The 17773-nt window shown below is 38.7% G+C and overlaps 1 protein-coding gene across 1 annotated transcript in view; it reads left to right on the forward strand.

The window, feature by feature from the left end:
• MYO16 (myosin XVI) overlaps window positions 1-17773 on the forward strand; it is a 313979-nt gene that overhangs the window by 100247 nt on the left and 195959 nt on the right. Inside the window, exons 8-9 of the mRNA XM_026845772.1 lie at window positions 10960-11035; window positions 12436-12589. Of these exons, the coding sequence (XP_026701573.1) occupies window positions 10960-11035; window positions 12436-12589 (230 nt within the window). The remainder of the gene's footprint in view (window positions 1-10959; window positions 11036-12435; window positions 12590-17773) is intronic.

A 17773-nucleotide genomic window follows, 5' to 3' on the forward strand; every position in this document is an offset into this window, starting at 1 on the left:
CTATTGTTCCATCTTCCACAGTAAATTATATGAGAAATTATTGGAGCAAAGATACATTATCATGAGTGAGCTAAGCATGCAATAGACTTCACACCTACACATTGTAATCAAAATCTGGCTTGTAGAGATACCTCTATAATGGCAAAACCAGTTTTATTTGGGGCAGGATTCTTCTCAACCAAATTTACCCACCTACTACTTAAATCCAAAGTCATATCTTTGTGGTGTGTAATATGAAGAATCACCTCTAGAGTGCAGTTCAGCCATATCTAGGAGTTGCGTTTACAATAGGTGTGATCAATCATTACTTAGAGTTGTGACCTTCCCTGATTATAGAGGTCATGGGCAACTAGCATATGTCAGAGGTCTAACTTGAACTTTAAAATTTTACAGGAGGAATCCAGACCAAAGTGCAAAGCAGATGGGCCAGAGGATGGGTCAGTTGCTCACTGGATGTGCTGGGCCTCCCCAGTCATCATGAAGGGGACATGGAGTTGATGTCTTACTCTTAGCATAAAGCTTCAGAGAGTGAATCCTATAGAGGGAGTAGAGTTAAATACTTACAATGATACTGACCTCATGAAAAACAAAACATAGCTGCAGGTTGTTGCATTGTTTCCAAACAGGGAATAACTAGGTGTTTTGTTTTATCTGATGTTTAAAAAATCTGTACCTGTTTTTACATATACTTGTAACGAAAAGCAGTCTCATGGGTAAATTTACCATCTAAAATTTGCTAGAATGGTATTAGTCCAAATATTTTAAAAGAGCATAGATGAATGATAAATTAATATTCCTATTAGAACCAGAGTCTGTAGATCCAGAGTGGAACATCTTTCTTGCATAGGAGTACAGGATATTACTAGTGAGTTTGAGGGTTATGTACAGGATATGGCTACTGAGTACAGAATAAGACAACTGAGGCTACTGTCTGAAAGCCAGTCTCTCTGTAAGGTGAGGATCTACTTTACAGGAACAGATTAGATTACCAATAAGTGCAACAGACTGTTAACTGAAATACTACCAGCTGCAAAGATTAAAAATTAATGGTAATAGCATTAAACAATAGGCATATTTTTAAGCAAGTTTGTTCTGAGTTTCGAGGACTGGTGCCATTTCCCCCCCTGTAACTATTAAAACTAAAAGCAAATTTTTATTTTTAATGCACATTGAGATTCTAACATTATACCATAAATGGGTATTATTGCGGTATTAAGGTCATTTTTCTGTGATAAAATGATGGAATTTAATAACCTCTTCGACACACTTGCCAATCTGCATCAGTGATGCACAAAACCCTCTTCAAAATAAGATTATGAGGGCAGCAAAACCAGCCTCAAGAAATCAGAATATGCCAGGGTTGCCTACATAAATTTATCAGGGCATCTTGGTTATATACATTCTTAATACTGTTATTGATGGCAGTTTGAACTCCCTTGTCTCATTCACATGCAGCATGGAGAGTGCTGGCATCCACATAGGATGCTGCCTGTGCACACCAGAGTGGGGCACAGATCGTCACTTGGGTACCACTCGGCCCATGCTGGCACTGATACCAGCTGCGGAAGGGCGACTTGTATTTCTCAGGCTGGCCCTCTAATCTGAATTTAGCACAGCACTCACTTTGTGAACAGCTAATAATCTGGCATTGGTAGTGCTGTCCCTGCTGGACATCTTCCAGGCGGCTGTGATCAGGAGAGCACACACTCACCCTCCCTGTGGTGGGAATAGGACGCAGCTCTGACATTTGCCTTGGGTACTTTGGCACAATTCCCAGGCACAAGCTGTTTCGTTGTTGTTTATCACAGAAATGTCACCTTTCAAACCAGTTATCAGAGGCATGCAGGTCAGAGCTGACTCCCCAGTATCTTCAATACTACCTCTCCCAAAATTTTGTCCTTGGGGGATGTTGCCTATGTCTAAACTGTTAAATTGCTAAATAAAAGAAGGCTGGGGATTAAGCCAGGCAAAAATCTGGCTCACATTCATATTGTTTACAGCTAGTTTCCTCTACAGGAGATTAATAGAGAGCTGTTTGGAGTGGTCCAAAGCAGAGTCAGGGACAGACCTAACAGTTAAGCACTAAAGGATAGTTAAGTGTGCTCCATTGCACTCTTACTTAGCGAGACAGAATTAGCTTCTGGTTTTGATGTTTAACAGTTTGATGATGTCAAAAAAAAAGGATGAGAATTGTTGAACTGCTGACTATACCTCTCCAAGAATAACTCCTGCACTGGCAAGGATTTCTTCCCATTATTAAATTAGAAATATCCCAAATAAATAAAAATTGTTTAGGGAGCTCAGATGCTTTCCTCATTTTCTTAGCATGTTATATACATCCTGTGTAATTTTCAAAATTTATGTGTGAAATTGCCATTCTGTAAGTATATTCTCCTTTAACACAAGGTTGGTTTGTTTGCTTGGACTGGATCATACCCCTCTATCTAGTTCATCCAAATACATCATTTCTTTCAGATCATAGAGGAAACTCTGTGCTTCTTGCTGAAGTCTGAGAGAACACACCTTCTCACTATGTGATCTAATTTTCTCGTTGTTACCAAAACATATTAGTCATTTGACTCAACTATGAACTGTAGTTTAATTTTCTATTCTTTAAGTGCATGTTGACCTTGGAATAGAAAAAAAAATCCACATCCATCATTAGAATAAGCTTCAGTGTAGGTGGGATATCTGAACTCATTGTAGGAAATTATATTTAATGTCATTCGAGTTTAGCCATTACCATAGCAGTTCCTTTGAATGCTGTTTCTGGACTTCTGCAAACACATTCCACAAATGTTTTCAATGAAAAGAGCTTAAATAAGGGGATCCTTGTTCAGTATTTCAAAAAGAATAAAGTATAGTCACTCAGGGAATACATATTTTCCCTGTCAAGCAGTTGGAATCTTTCATTTATGGTCAGAAAATCCTCTAGAGAATGTTTTATCCAGACATATCTCACCCTCTTTTCTTCAGTATTTTTGTTCATCTTTGGCATGTGTGATTGTACTCAGGTAGAAGAGCATCATTTCCCTTCAGATCAAATTACTTTCATTTTCCTCAAGCAGAGGTACTACTTTGGGATTTCTGTCTGTGATATCTTTCTTTCAGTCTCAATATATTCAGAAGGCTTCTATGAATGATTCAAATGCTAATTGTGGGTACAGAACACTAAGGCAAGAAAAGCTAGATTCACACAATACCAAATGATAAAAAAACAGATTTACAAGTTTGAGCTTCACATGCAGACTAGGGACAACCTCAATTTACAAAATTACTATAAAATTCTCAGTGTTTACATGTATGTTTTTCAAGCTGAGACGTGCACTGTATACTTATTTGGTTATTGCAGGATCTCAGTGATTAATATAAATTTCATTTTCCTTGAAATGTCACCTACAGTGACATCCTCTCACATATGAGAGGCATATATGAAAAAGAAGTCTAATAAGACTATTCAGGCACAAGCTTTGAGAAATGCCAGATTTATGGTCCTTTCTGTAGTATTAATATATAACTAGCAGGAACATAATTCATAAGCACATTTAATCACAAGATCACATAATATTGGTCCCTGATTTATTTTATTTTTTTCCTCTAATTTCCTGGTGGACTGAAAAATAGAAATGTAGGTTATCAGTCTTGAAGTGAAGACTGCTGAAATCTTTACTTCAGCTGTGGAAAAACTTTTAAGTAACCTTTGTCACTTGCTTAGATAGCTGAAAACAGCATTAAGTTGTCCTTCTTTACTTGAATTTTCCAGAAGTTTAAAAGGCCATATAGGTTAAACATGTTGACCACGGAAAGGAAGTGGTGACACTAGGGGAACCTGGGTTCCATTCCAAGGTCTGTGTATGAACAGACACAGACTTTATGGTTCATTCCTCCCACATGTACCCTTATTTGTCCCATTGCCTACAGTTTGTTCCATTCTTGTCTTTATTCTTTGCCTTATTGTCCCATTCATTTGCCTGGCTTCATGTCCTTTCCTTAACACATTCTATCCCAATCCTAATTTCCTTGCACAGGCAGTTTCTGCCCCTCCTCCCCCTCCTGGTTTTCATCCAAGCTTTCTCTTTTCTCTAGTTTGGCTTCATGCCAACCTTCCTGCCCTTCTGTTATACTTAATTCCTTTTTCCCACTTCCTCAGAGTCCCAATCTCCCTTGTTTAGTCTCAGTGTTTTTTCCTCACCATGTCACTTTTTTCTTTAATTCTCTTTTTCTGCTTAGTCTGTCTCTACCCACATCCTGGCTCTTTGCCACATCTCTCTTCTTCCTTTTCACTTCATTTATTTCATGCTGTTAGTTCCAAAGTCCAGCATTTTATCCATGCTCTGTTCTATTTTTTTCCCTTCCACTCTTTCTACCCTGCTGCTAGTCTCATTCCTGCAACCTACTTCTAATCTGTTCCACTTTGCTAACTGCAGGTGGTTATGGTCCCCTTTCTTCTGCACGCAAATAGAAAAAAATATCTTCCTCATCTATATTGTATTAAGAAGGGAGATCTGTAATGGGTTTCAGACATCCTTTCCTGTGTCTAGAGCAGTACTGTGGATCAAATTTGAAACTGCAGGGAAAATAGTATTTAGCATGTGAATGATACTACTTTTATTTCAGGCTTTACATATGACACTGGCTTTAAGGAAGACTCAGTATTCTAAGGCATACTTACTATTATGTAATGGAGAACAAATACATGATCTTCAAAACTCAGCTCACAGTAACTCTAATATTATAATAATTTTCTTACTCCCTAATGTTGTGAGTCTCTGTCTTGGGATTTGTTTTGTTGTTTCACTCCCCAGTAGCTTAAGGTCCCTAAACTACACTTTTCTTCTTGATGCTTAGTGAAGTGCCTATTATTGCCCCATTCCATTAGTTAAATAGTTTCCAGTGTTATTCTAAGGAGTTTTATTACTCCATGATATTATTTATTCCATCTGCTGAATATATGACTAGCATGAAGTTACAGCACTTCTATCACAGAAGCTTAGTACTGATACTACTAATAATACTAGTAATAAAAATTGAAACTACTTTCCTGATTTATATTTTTTTTTATTGTAAATCTTTTAAAACATCCAAGTGGATGTTTAAGCATAGCCACCGATACTGGTTATCCAGTGGTCTACAGGGGACCATACTAGAAAAGGTGGGTTCTGATTTATACATTGTAATTAAAAACTGTGTTGTAAGCATCTGGTGACTGATTTTTTCAAAGGTTTGGAACTTGAATAAGCTTTGACAGTTTCCCAAACAGACAACAAAAGGAATATTCTCAGCCCACAGAATTAATCTTCTGCCTAATACAAAGTCTTCAAATTATACAATCCAATGTTTGTCTGACCCAATGTTTGACCCCCGCAAAGGTCAAGCAGTATATTTTCCTACACCTTGCTCCCAGAAATGCATCATATTTGGTTGATTTATTTTTCTGTCTCATTAAAAAAAAATAAAAAATCATAAGCACTCACAGGCAGCAATCCTAGCAAACTTACTAACAAAAATCACACGGTGAGGTAAACATGCACTTTTCCAACCCAGTGAAGTAAATTTTTGCCTTATGAGAAACTGAAAGTTGGTTCTTAGAATGCAGAGGTAGGCCATTTTACTCAGTGGTGTAGACTAGAGATTATAATGGTGTAACCAGTGGTATTTCATGTGTTCTGCTGAGGGGTTTTGTTGTGTTTAGTGAATAAACACATTAGATATTGAAATAATACTTAGGCATTTCACACAATAGCATGAGATTGATGTTCCAAAGAATACTGATTTTACTCTAAGGTTGATCCACTAGTTTCCTATTATCTGGCTTTGTCTCATTGTGGATGAGAGCATGCTGAGGACCATATCCAGAGAAAATGGAGTGGGAACCTGAGAAGTGACAGCAGGTACAAGAAAATTGCAGAAATAGGGTAGGGAAGCCTTAATCAAAGAGAACTGAGACATGAATGTGAAAAAGGAAAAGAAAAATAACATTTTCCCAAAAAACACCAATAAAGGGTAAAAGAAAACAAGTTGGGGATGTAGATGTAGGGAGTTGGAAGTCTCAAATACAGGGAACAGAGAAAAATGACCTGAGGAATAAGAAACTGGGTGTAGTGGGGGGATGCAAACAAAAGGTTGATGGTGAACCAGGTCACTAAGGGTGGTAGGAAATGTTGAATGTTTAAACAGAAAGAGAGGAGTGAAGAGAAATGTTGGTTTTTGACAGGGAAGAAAAGTGAAAGACTGAAGAAATTTACTGGTAGTGATGCATGCAAATTAGATGATGCATATTCATTGCAGTGCAAAATATCACATCAGGACATTTGCATAAAACCTTCAGGTTTCTGCATTTACAATCTAAGCAGCTATCTCTCCAATGGTAAAGAAAAGGGAATAAATGATCTGAGGTAGTGGCACTGGGGCTTAGATAATAAGAGTTCAAAGCTCAGCCAGAGCCAGCAGCTTATCCTTTCCAGCTGCTGACACACGTCTGGCATCCTGTGCATAGCTTCAGAGGAAAATATCTGACCAGAGAGGAGAGGAAGACACTTTTCAGGAGCACTGATTCTTCTCCCCAGCTGTGACTAGCAGTAAAACTAACATGGCTTGAAAGCTGTTTGGAGCTGCCTTTGCAGCCTCAAGTGCGTTAAGGAGATTCTTGAGGAATCTCTATCACTCTTTCATGCCCCATATTTCCTACGCTGTCACTATGCTGTGACAACAGGCCTCACAGTCTGTCAGCTGTCCAACACTGGTACTCCTAATTTTCTGGTTTATGAAACTGAGCATTGGGATTTCTTAGTTAACATTTAATGTGTGGTAAAACTTTTTCCCTTTTTTGCCATGGGGAAATTGTATTTGAAGCCTTTATAATGTACCTATTGCAGTAAATTTATTTATGCTGCCTTTTGTCCCCTTATAGCTTTTTATTTTCAGTGTTGCACTCCATGTTTCTCTAGGTTTAAAGAGCTGTTCAACTCCTGTGGGCCCCTGTTCAGTCAGCATTTTCTCTGTTCACCTATGTATGTTTTTCTAACTACTAAGATCATAAGTGTTGATACCATTAATGTGAGTTGTACTTAATTTCCTTGTAGTATTTCCTTTGAGGTTTAAAGCTCAAATTCACAGGATCAGGCTGCATTTTTTCCTACCTGTTATTTTGGAAGAAAACCCATAGCTCTTTTGGTGTAGCTGTGATGGTCTTCCTACACATGTGATCATTCATTCTGCCTTGTTTATCAAGCTCAGGCTTTCTACATGCACAAAGCCCCTTTTTATTTAATCTTACCTATGTAAACTTGTAATTAGTATAATCTTCCTTTATATATTTTCATTAAGAATTTCCCATGTCCATAAATACAGAAACTGTTAAAAGTTTACTGACAGATTGATTCTGATGGAGAAAAAATGATCTATTCTGGAAAAATCATAGCGACCTTTGCTACATTACATAGAATCGCAGAATGTTTGAGGTCGGGAGAGACCTCTGGAGGTCATCTAGTACAGTCCTTCTGGTCAAGCAGGGCCACCTAGAGTAAGCTGCCCAGGACCATGTCCAGACAGCTTTTGGATGTCTCCAAGGATGGAGACTCCACATCTACCTGGGCAACCTGTGGCAGTGCTAAGTCACCATCACAGTGAAATAGTGTTTCCTGATGTTCATATGGAACCTCCTGTGTTTCAGTTTGTGCCCATTGCCTCCTGTCATGTCACTGGGCGCCACTGAAAGAAGCTTCACTCTGTCCTCTTCGCACCCTCCTTTTAGATATTTACCCACATGGATGAGATCCCTCTGAGCCTTTTCTTCTCCAGGTTGAAGAATTCAAGCACTCTCAGCCTTTCCTCATATGTGAGGTGCTCCAGTCTCTTAATCATTTTTGTGGTCTTTTGCTGGCCTCTCTCAATGTCTCTTTTGTATTGAGGAATCTAGAACTGGATACAGTAGTCCAGGTGTAGCCTCACCAGTGCTAAGTAGAGAGGAAGGACCACCTCCCAGTGCAGCTCAGGATACCATTAACCTTCTTTTCAGCCAAAGCGCTTTGCTGGCTCATGTTCAACTTGGTGTCTACCAGAACCCCCATGTCCTTTTCTGAAATGTTCCTTTCCAACCAGGCGGCCCTCAGCATGTACTGGTGCCTGCGGTTGTTCTTCCCTAGGTACAGAAATTTACACTTCCCCTTGTTAAACTTCATTAGGTACCCATCAGCCCATTTGTCCAGCCTGTCAAGATTCCTCTGAATGGCAGCATGAGCTGTTGGCCTATCAGCCACTCCTCCCAGTTTGGTGTCATCTGCAAACTTGCTGAGAGTGGACTCTGCCACATCATCCAGATCATTAACAAAGATGTTGTACACTGCTAGTTACTGGTCTCTTCCTAGACTTCTTGCCACTGATTACCACCCTCTGGGCCTGGCCATTAAGCCATTTTTCAATCCACCTGAATGGTGGAATGGCAGCACATTACTGATTTCTCTGCTTGAGAAGCATCACATCAGAACAGAATGTGAATGGATGTTTACAATGTAGCTGTGCAGATATTTTGAAGACTTCCTTACTAGTTGTCATGGCCTCACAGACTGATGTGAGGTGAACAATGGAGATTAAATGTTCAATTAATGAGACTAGGTAAAGCATGGAGGGTGTATGAAGGCCTTTGAAAATAAGACCAAGACGTTTCTGACTTAGTGAGAAAAGAAGGAATCTAAAAGGTAGGACTTTCAAATTAAAGGGATGAGACAGGAAAATATTCCTTGCAGAAACCTTCTCAACAAAGGGTGAGACATCCAGTAAGAGTTGTCAGAGAGAGGCAGAAAAATTGTAACTTGATCAGAATACTGAGAATAGAGAGAGCACCATGCTTTATTTGTACAGAAAAGGTAACTAAGCTTGTGGTTTGTGAAGATGGGTATTTGGAGATAAGAGGTTTCCTGGTGTCCCATCAAAAGGCACTGAATAAATAATTAAGGGCATGAGTAGAAACAAAACAAGTGATATTTTGTAAGCAGATGTTTTAAATAATTGCCATTACTAGTAGTTTCCTGCATAGTCATCACATTGTCTATTTTTTTAAATGTATATGAATTGTCAAAGTCAACACAGGAAAATAGGGAGATCTATATATAGACATTTTATTTGTAGGGTCTACAGTATTTCATTAGGTATTACATTTTCTCTTAACATAGTCATATCTACTTTACTTGTAACTATGCAATCGAAATCCCTTTAGATAGTGATAATTTGCTGTAATTATTCTACAAATATTTCTGTTAGGCACAGTTCTGAAGATATGGCAATTGGATTTTAAAATACTCCTTGTAAAACATAAGTGAATGAGGTTAAAACTAACACGGAGAGTTTTGCGTATCCAAAAGCAGGTAATTGAAATTGCCAGTGACCTGAATATCTTAGTTTTGGTGACATGCACCAAAGATTCCCAGCTGGAGATATTTCATTGGTAGCAGGAAGCATTAATATTGGAGCATGGGATTTCTTCTGGCATAAATCCAAAACTTGGGTAACCCAAAAAGCTGTGTATTGTTACTAAACTGAAAGTGCATTTAACACCCCCCTCCTTTGCTACAACCACTTTTCAGAATGGCTGTTAACAAGATTGTGCAACCGCTGATGATTTAGTCAGCTCATTGACTAAGCATGTTCCATTTTTTCATAATGAAAAAATACAGAGATATATGTGTTGAGAGTTCTCAGTTGAAAGCAAGGCTAATTGGATTTGGAAATAAACCTGTTATGGCTTCCTCCTTGCTTCCACAGTTTGCTGAATTTTCTGTTGTTATTGCCAGAATGGAAAGCCAGTATTAGAAAGCTGAGGAAAGCAAGATCTTTTTATTTTTATAGCAATTTGCACAATATTTTCCTGTTTTTTTCTATGATTAGGAGCTTGGGGATTTTTTTGCATTTAACTGATTTCTCGTTATCATGGTCTTTTGTAGCAAATTGCCTCCTGTGTACTGAAAACATACTGAATTTTATTATTTGTATTGCAATGATTTCTTTCCTGTTTATCATTTATTTATTTATTTATTTATTTATTTATTTGTTGTTTTTATGCCAAATTATTATCCTTTCCCTTAGCTGCTCTCTTCTTCTGCTCTGAATAATCCTTTCTTTTCTGCACAGTTTATTCTCACCTAAACTCATCCTGGCCTCCCTTGTTGGTTACATTTATATTAAAAATTCTACTTGCTTTAGGATATATCCAAAACTGCAAACATTTCCCTCATTTAGTTGAGCTCTATATTCACGTTATAAATGTATTTTTTGCTCCTTGTGCAGTTTCTAACTCCTTTCTGACTAACCAATTTATCAGGGTAGACATTACTACAGATTTTGATGGAGAAATGCCTCTAGAGACTTTGGTGCAGCAATAGAAGTGTTTGCTAAAAACCGTTGCTTGCATCATTCTTGCAGGAATTGGAAAATATGTTTTAGACTTTTTCATTATATAATACTCTACTATAATTACCACCATTACTAATGAGTTAAATGGATTTGGTAAACATAAGATAAATATGCCGGTTTCTACTACTGACAGAGAACAGATTTACTTTCATGATAGCTGTGAGTCAGACCCCTTTGGCAGTGATGGTACACAATGTTTGAATTAGGCGTAAAGAAATATTTGTGATCTAAGTCATGACAAGTGGTGAAGGAGGGTTAGATTTTTCCTTATTGGTGCGGATTTGTTTACACATGTAAGGTTGGAAGGACACTTTGGGAGTGGAGTTATGCTGAGGGTACACTGAAATTATACAAGACCTGTATTTTATTCTGCCTCTTGTAATTTATACAGATGTATGTAGTACCTGCAGAAGGTGGGATTTTGGAGGTGTTGCCTCTGGTTTATCATACGATTTCAGCTAGTGCAGGAAGGGATGGATAAACTGAATGACAGGCATACTGCTCCTGTCCTACTTCTGCCATTTCAAACACCTCTGGTTTTGTCCATTTTAGACCAACCTTGTGAAGCTGCTTTTGATGCACTGGGCAAATCCCAATCTTCTTAACTGCAATAATGAAAAGCCTTCAGGTAGGTGAAAAAGCATGTATATTATGTATGTACTAGTTACTGTGACAATATTTTCTTTTCTTCTTGCTTTCTTAGTTATATGCACAGGGGCACACATATGTGTACAGGTATAATTTATATAGTATAGAGTTTATATGTGTAGAGTTATATACGCATACACGTGTATGTTATATACGCATACATGTATATGCTTTTTCATATATTGCTGAGAACTGCTAGTCATGATCATACGAGATGTCATATCAAATGATAGCATGTTCTTCCACTTGTTGCATTCCATGTTTATTTTTAATTATGTTTCTTCCTTGTAAATTCTTCAATATCTTGGTGGTAGCTGCATTTACACTTCCTTGAATGACTTCTTACTGAGTTCCTTTCTCTGACCCAACTGATAGTACATAGCCTCATGAACTTGAATCTCTATATCTGTTCACTAAAAACAAAATCACCATCAAGTTTTGAAGTGTAATGCTTGTTGTTTTCCACAGAAGAAAGTACCTTCTTAAACAGACAACAATGGGGAGCTGGCTCTAAAGATAATAGAATTATAGACTGTATTATCTTGGAAGGGACTTCAGATCAACTGGTCTAACCCAGTGATCAAAGCAGAGCTAATGTCAGTAATGCTAGATAGCAGTGTTGAAAATAAGAAACATATGATTGTTCAACCTTATATGCCTAGGATAAAATGAAGAAGGAACCCAGTAATGTAGAAAATGGAATCTTTCTGTCAGATTATGAGGAGAAACCTCCTTCACATAATAAAGCAAGATATGTTATGCTTCAAATAATGTACCACCTAAAAATACTTTCACAGGGAACTTCATGACACTTTACCTTAGAAAAGTTGTTTGTGGTTAGATGCATGCCAGTTTGTATCTGTATAAAAGGCTATGGGCCAAACTGGGATCATCTAACAATACATCTAGCTAACCACATTTAATACACATTTAACACGGTCGAGTTAACTGTACGGCTGGTCTGCAAACAGAACTCATTTCAGCATTTCTGTATGTGCAGAACGTATAAATCTAGTTTATAGAAACGTAGAAGGTTTGAAAAAGATTTAAGTACGTGTTTTCATTGAAATACAGACTTGAAAACAGTTATATTGGTTCTCCTGAAGTCCTATAAATTAGTGAATAATACTTTGGTTTGCTACACAGTGAGAATGGTTTCGAGGTTTTGCAAATGACAGCTTAATTCCATACTGAATTTATTTTACTATTGTTTTCACAGTAATTTCAAGTATTATTTTGTGATCAATATCTGAGCAATTATTTACATTTTTCCCAACCAGATGCTTCATTTTAATCTTAATCTGATCTAAAGATTTGAATTTAAAGGAGCTTTTCTGCACTGTTTTCTTTGTCTGATATCTTGGTGTTCTTATGTCTTAGATGTTGCAGCTTCTGAGTTTATTGAGGAAATGCTTCTGAAGGCTGAAATTGTTTGGGAGGAAAAAATGAAAGACCCTTTAGCTGTTTCTACTTTATCTCAAGAAGAGCCATACGAAGAGATCATCCATGATCTGCCCACAATTTCTAATAAACTGTAAGTGTTTCTGTTGTTAAAGTGATGGATTGAGGCCAGATTATAATTTGAACTGTGTTTGTTAATCTGCGAATCCTGTCTGTGTGTTCTTGGAGATACTCAAACCCCATCTGGACATGGCCCTGGACAACCAGCTCTACATGTCCCTGCTTGAGAAGGAGGGTTGGACCAGAGACCCTCTAGACATCCCTTCCAACCTCAACCATTCAAAACTTTACAAACTGTTATTCTTCCAAATTATAGTCGACATATTCTTAAAATACACTGAATTATCCTGCAGAGCGCCACCAGTCTGCCTGACAGAGAGGCAGCCTAGGTGACTGGTTTCAACTAAATTTTTGTCTTTTCAATGGCTAATGTTGAAAGGAAAGAATTTCATCCTTTGTACTCTATTAAAGGAGTCTATAGAAAGATGTTCAGTATGCTAGGATGAAGATGAATGTCCGTGTTATTCTTGTGCAGCACAAAAAAAAATTGGTTTGGTACAAAGAGGAGTGCACAATAATAACCCACATTTACCATTGCTTTATTCTATATTCTCCATCATCTCTTCTGACATAAGGAAGTATGTTTAAACTGAGGTGGTAAATTTTACAAGAGTTGATAAAACTCTGTTGTGGTCATATTGCTTTGTGGCCATGTCTCAGAAGAGAGCAATATTCAAAAGCAGAGTCAAAAATTATGAACAAACAATTATGAATAGCATGTGTTCTGTCAACAAACCTAATTTTGCTGGTTCTAGATTAAATTGCAGTATTGATTTCTGCAAGAACACTATGAAGATATGAACTGAAGGTCAGTATCTTTACTCAGGTAGAAAAAAAAGTTTAGCAGTCACTCATTTCTTTTAGGTAAGCATTGGGTTAATTCACCTGAATTTCTGTTATTGTGAAGCACTAATTATATTAGAACATTTCCTAGTTCTTCTACCGAGCTACTGGTTACTTTTGTCTACCTGATTTAGGAGGGGTGGACTAGGAACATAACTGTTGTGGGTTGGCCCTAGCTAGCACCCACTGAGCTGCCTTGCTCACTCTCAAATTCTGCTCCCCACCACCCCTGGTGGTGGGGGAAGACAATAGGAAGAACAGACAGAATAGACTCAGTTTGGGAATTAAATTCAATTTATTGTCAATTGATATAAATATTTGAGGATCAATTTGAGTATCAAGAAACAAAACCAAAAAAAGGAAGCAAACATTTATATACTTAAGGAAAACACCTCTCCTCCCCCTTTCTGAAACTCAACTTCACTCCAAGCACCTCTTCTCCCTTGTTATTGCTGCAAATTACACTCAATCCCTATAGTGAGATATGAGTGGCACAGGGCAGGGTTAAAGTTATTTCTCTCTGCCACTCCTTCCTTCTTGCTCTTTTCTTGTGCTTTAGCATGGGTCCTCCACAAGCTGCAGTACCTTCAGGGGTGTAGCTGCTCAAGCATAGCTCCTCCAAGGGCCACAGTTCCTTCAGGGAAATATCTGCTCTGGTGTGGCTCTATCCACTGGCTGCAGTCCTTCCTGGGGCGTACCTGCTCCAGTGTAGGTCCTCCATATGCCCCACAAGAGCAAGAAGGAAGAAGTAGTAAAGAGAAATAATTAAAGTCCCTTCAGAGTGGCAGCGCCTGCTCTGCCATTCTACTCCGCAGGCCTTGGTGGTCCCTCTTTTGCTCCTCAGTCTTTTTGTTCCCTGTTCATCTCTCCCTGTGGCATTTTCTGTGCTTTCTAAAGTCTACTTTCACAGAGGCACCACCAGTTTGGCCAATAGGATCAGCTGTGTCCTGTGGTGGGTTCATTGTGAGCTGGGTGAAACCGCTTGTGTCCAGCAAAGGTCAGCATATGGCCTCATCCCTCAGAAATCGCCTCTGCTACCAAAACCTTGCATTTTATGCCCAGTACAGTAATTTGCAGGAAATCGCCTTTGCTCATTGCATTATATAAATTATAACAGCATGTCATTATAAGGATTTACAAATGTGTTTGTGAAGTACTATTAATGAATGCATTTCCACCTTATCCAAGTGCTTCTTGATGTTTTACAACAATATTATTTATGAATAAAATGACGGCACCTGGCCCATGAAAATGGGTGGTAGTAGAGACCAACAAATAGGAAGCTGGTTTTGTATTGGAGACCACATTGTCATATAATCAGCATTTGTCTTCCCTTTCTATTACCAGTATAAGTTTCTTGGAAGGTTGACCCAGTAAATTATTTAAGGAGAAGTTTTTACTAACATCATGCAGGTTTTTTTTAAAGGTTGATCAGTTATTTTGCCAGTTATTAGGCCTAGCATAAAGGACACAACCAGCATAAAGATGAACCAATAACCAAATTGTATTTGATACAAAAGGGTCAGTACATGGGTGAGCACTGGGGGTACAAACAAGTCAGATTATACATAATCGACATCAATCTCACTGACCCCAACAATGACACCACACAACCAACAATGGGTGGAATAAATGATGACATTCAGTCTCTCATAGAAGGGACAGGAGACAACCAAGTCAACAAGCCAAACACATAAGACCAAGGAAGCCACATACTGAATCTCTACACAGCCCACATTTACAAAAGCCAGACCTGACTGGAGCCCAGCCCCAGGGAGGCAGGAGGTCCTTCCCCAACAGGGAACTCTGCAAAGTGCATCCACCTCACAGACAGACACCGCCCCTGCCTGCAAGTGGTCCCAGCTTGTATCCCTAAGTGGGACACCTGACCTTTGCTTACTTAATGTGGGACACCTGGGGCTCACTCACCCAATGGCTCTGTCTGCCAAGCTGGCCGCACCCTGGAGGGAAGCCCAAAGGCAAACTCACCCCCCCTTTGTGAAGGGCTGTGGGAATCACCCCTATGTCAACCTTAATTTGGGGCTTGGGGTTGAAACCCCAGCATTTCACGAGTACAGCTAATCTAAGGTTTATGCTGGAAAGTTTTACCAGTTTTAATTACAGTGACACAATCAGAAGAAATTCTGTTACTCCACTGGCAAAAATACCTGCAGCAGAATACATTCATTGACATAACTTATAGTTCAAAAAATTAAATGGCCTGTATCTGTTTAAAGGTGATTTTAGGATCATGATACGGCTGCAATGATCACCACTGTAATTCTAGTTTAATACATGTACTTTTAGAATATTTCTGGATGAAATAGTCCCTGAACACATAGACAGTGCAGTCATCTAGGTTGTAATAAATATTAAAAAATTAGGAATTTCTTCTCAAAGTAATGCTAATTCAGTCACATTGTATATTTTCTAGTATATATTGAAGTAAAAATTATAGTAATGAATGTTTCAAAATCAGAAAAAGAATGTGACATAAAATATACATAGATGTGTTTGAGACAATTTATGTAGCAATTTGCATTTCAATTATTCTAGTGGTTTCAAATACTCTTCTAGTGTTCAATGCATTCTGAAGTTTTTGTGATGTAACTCTTAAAAGCTTTTTAGATCCCAGTTTTTTGTATGATCACTTTTTTCTTAAAAATCAAGGACATGCTAGAGGATGGCAACTTACAGAAAACCATCGCAGTTTATCTGAAAAAAATCCCTACACAAAAATTCAAATTAATTCCATATATGGTGGTTTGTAAGCCTAAAAATTAAAATTACTATTCCTCATGCAGATTTTTTTCCCAGCTAGATATGCCAGTAGCACCAGCTCTACCTTATTCAAGTAAGATTACCCTAGATAACTCTCCTTCCTGTCTATTATGCAACATTATTTTGGCTTGTCTCCCTTTGTGGTTAATTATCTATTAATTATCCGTTAATTTTCATAAAATAAGACAGTTCATTCCAATCCACTTGCCTATATTAATATAAATTTTTCCCTTGTACTGGCCTATAGTTCAATCTTCAGTGGCAGTGCTTGACTTCCATCTTGTGACTAATAGAAATACACATGAATGTTAATAGAAATATTTTTTCCAAAAAGCCACTGTTTTCTGGAAATATTTTATTGAAGTTTTGGGGTTTTTTTTTTCAGTCTCGAACCTGAGTCATAATGAACTGTTGGAGTAATTTTTTTTCTTCTTGTAATCATTTACATTTTGGTTGTAATATGAATTATATGTCAGCATTTCCATCTCGTAAAGTGCTATTATGTGATAGTTTAGTTTGGGCCCTGCCGGGACCGGAGACCACATTGCCATTGTCCCTTCCCCACCCTCGGACTGAGTAGGGCACAAAGTCCGGCGTTAAAATAAGGAGAAATTTAATACAACAGTGTAATAAACATTCTGAACAACAACAATAAACAGTAAACAAGACAAAAGATATACAGAGAAATACAGCAGTGAACACAGCTAGCCTGCCTCGTGTGGTTCCCGTAACCAAAGACACAAAGGAAACCTTTCCGCGCTGCTGCGCCGGACCTGACCTCAGCATGGTATGAATAACCCAGCTGGAGATCCCTTCCCCCTCTCTGCTGGGGAAACTTAACCCTATCCTAGCTGAACCAGGACACAATCCACCCTTTTATTCTATACCATCTGCGTCATGTCCAGCTGCCATTTAGCAGTTAACAATGACAAAATAACAAGTTACAAAGACACAGCATAATTCACGGCATGTTCTCACCCAGAATCAAGTCCCCCTGTGGTACGCATCGGACCTCTCCATTGTCCTGCATCACCCACCAGGTACACCCAGGTCCTTGGGCAAAAGCAATCCCGTGGATGGGTTTGCCTTTACCTTTGCCTGACACAGGACTAAACCAGACCATTTTTCCCAATATATTTCTCATGTGCACCACAGGGACTTTATCCCCATCTACAGCACGTGGAGGTTTCGACTGAGCCGGGCCAGCTCGACTGGCAGATCCTCTTGTGTTGACTAGCCAGGTGGCCTTTGCTAGATGCATGTCCCAGTCTTTGAAGGTGCCACCTCCCAGTGCTTTCAGAGTGGTTTTTAACAGTCCATTGTAGAGCTCGATCTTCCCAGAGGCTGGTGTGTGGTAGGGGATATGGTAGATCCACTCGATGCCGTGTTCTTCTGCCCAGGCATTTATGAGGTTCTTTCGGAAGTGGGTCCCGTTGTCTGACTCAATTCTCTCTGGGGTGCCGTGTCGCCACAGGACTTGGGTTTCAAGGCCCAGGATTGTGTTCCGGGCGGTGGCGTGGGGTGCTGGGTAAGTTTCCAGCCATCCAGTGGTTACTTCCACCATTGTGAGCAC

The sequence above is a fragment of the Athene cunicularia genome (assembly GCF_003259725.1).
Source record: "Athene cunicularia isolate RWA chromosome 1 unlocalized genomic scaffold, athCun1 chr1_part1, whole genome shotgun sequence".
In the NCBI taxonomy this organism is placed as follows: domain Eukaryota; kingdom Metazoa; phylum Chordata; class Aves; order Strigiformes; family Strigidae; genus Athene; species Athene cunicularia.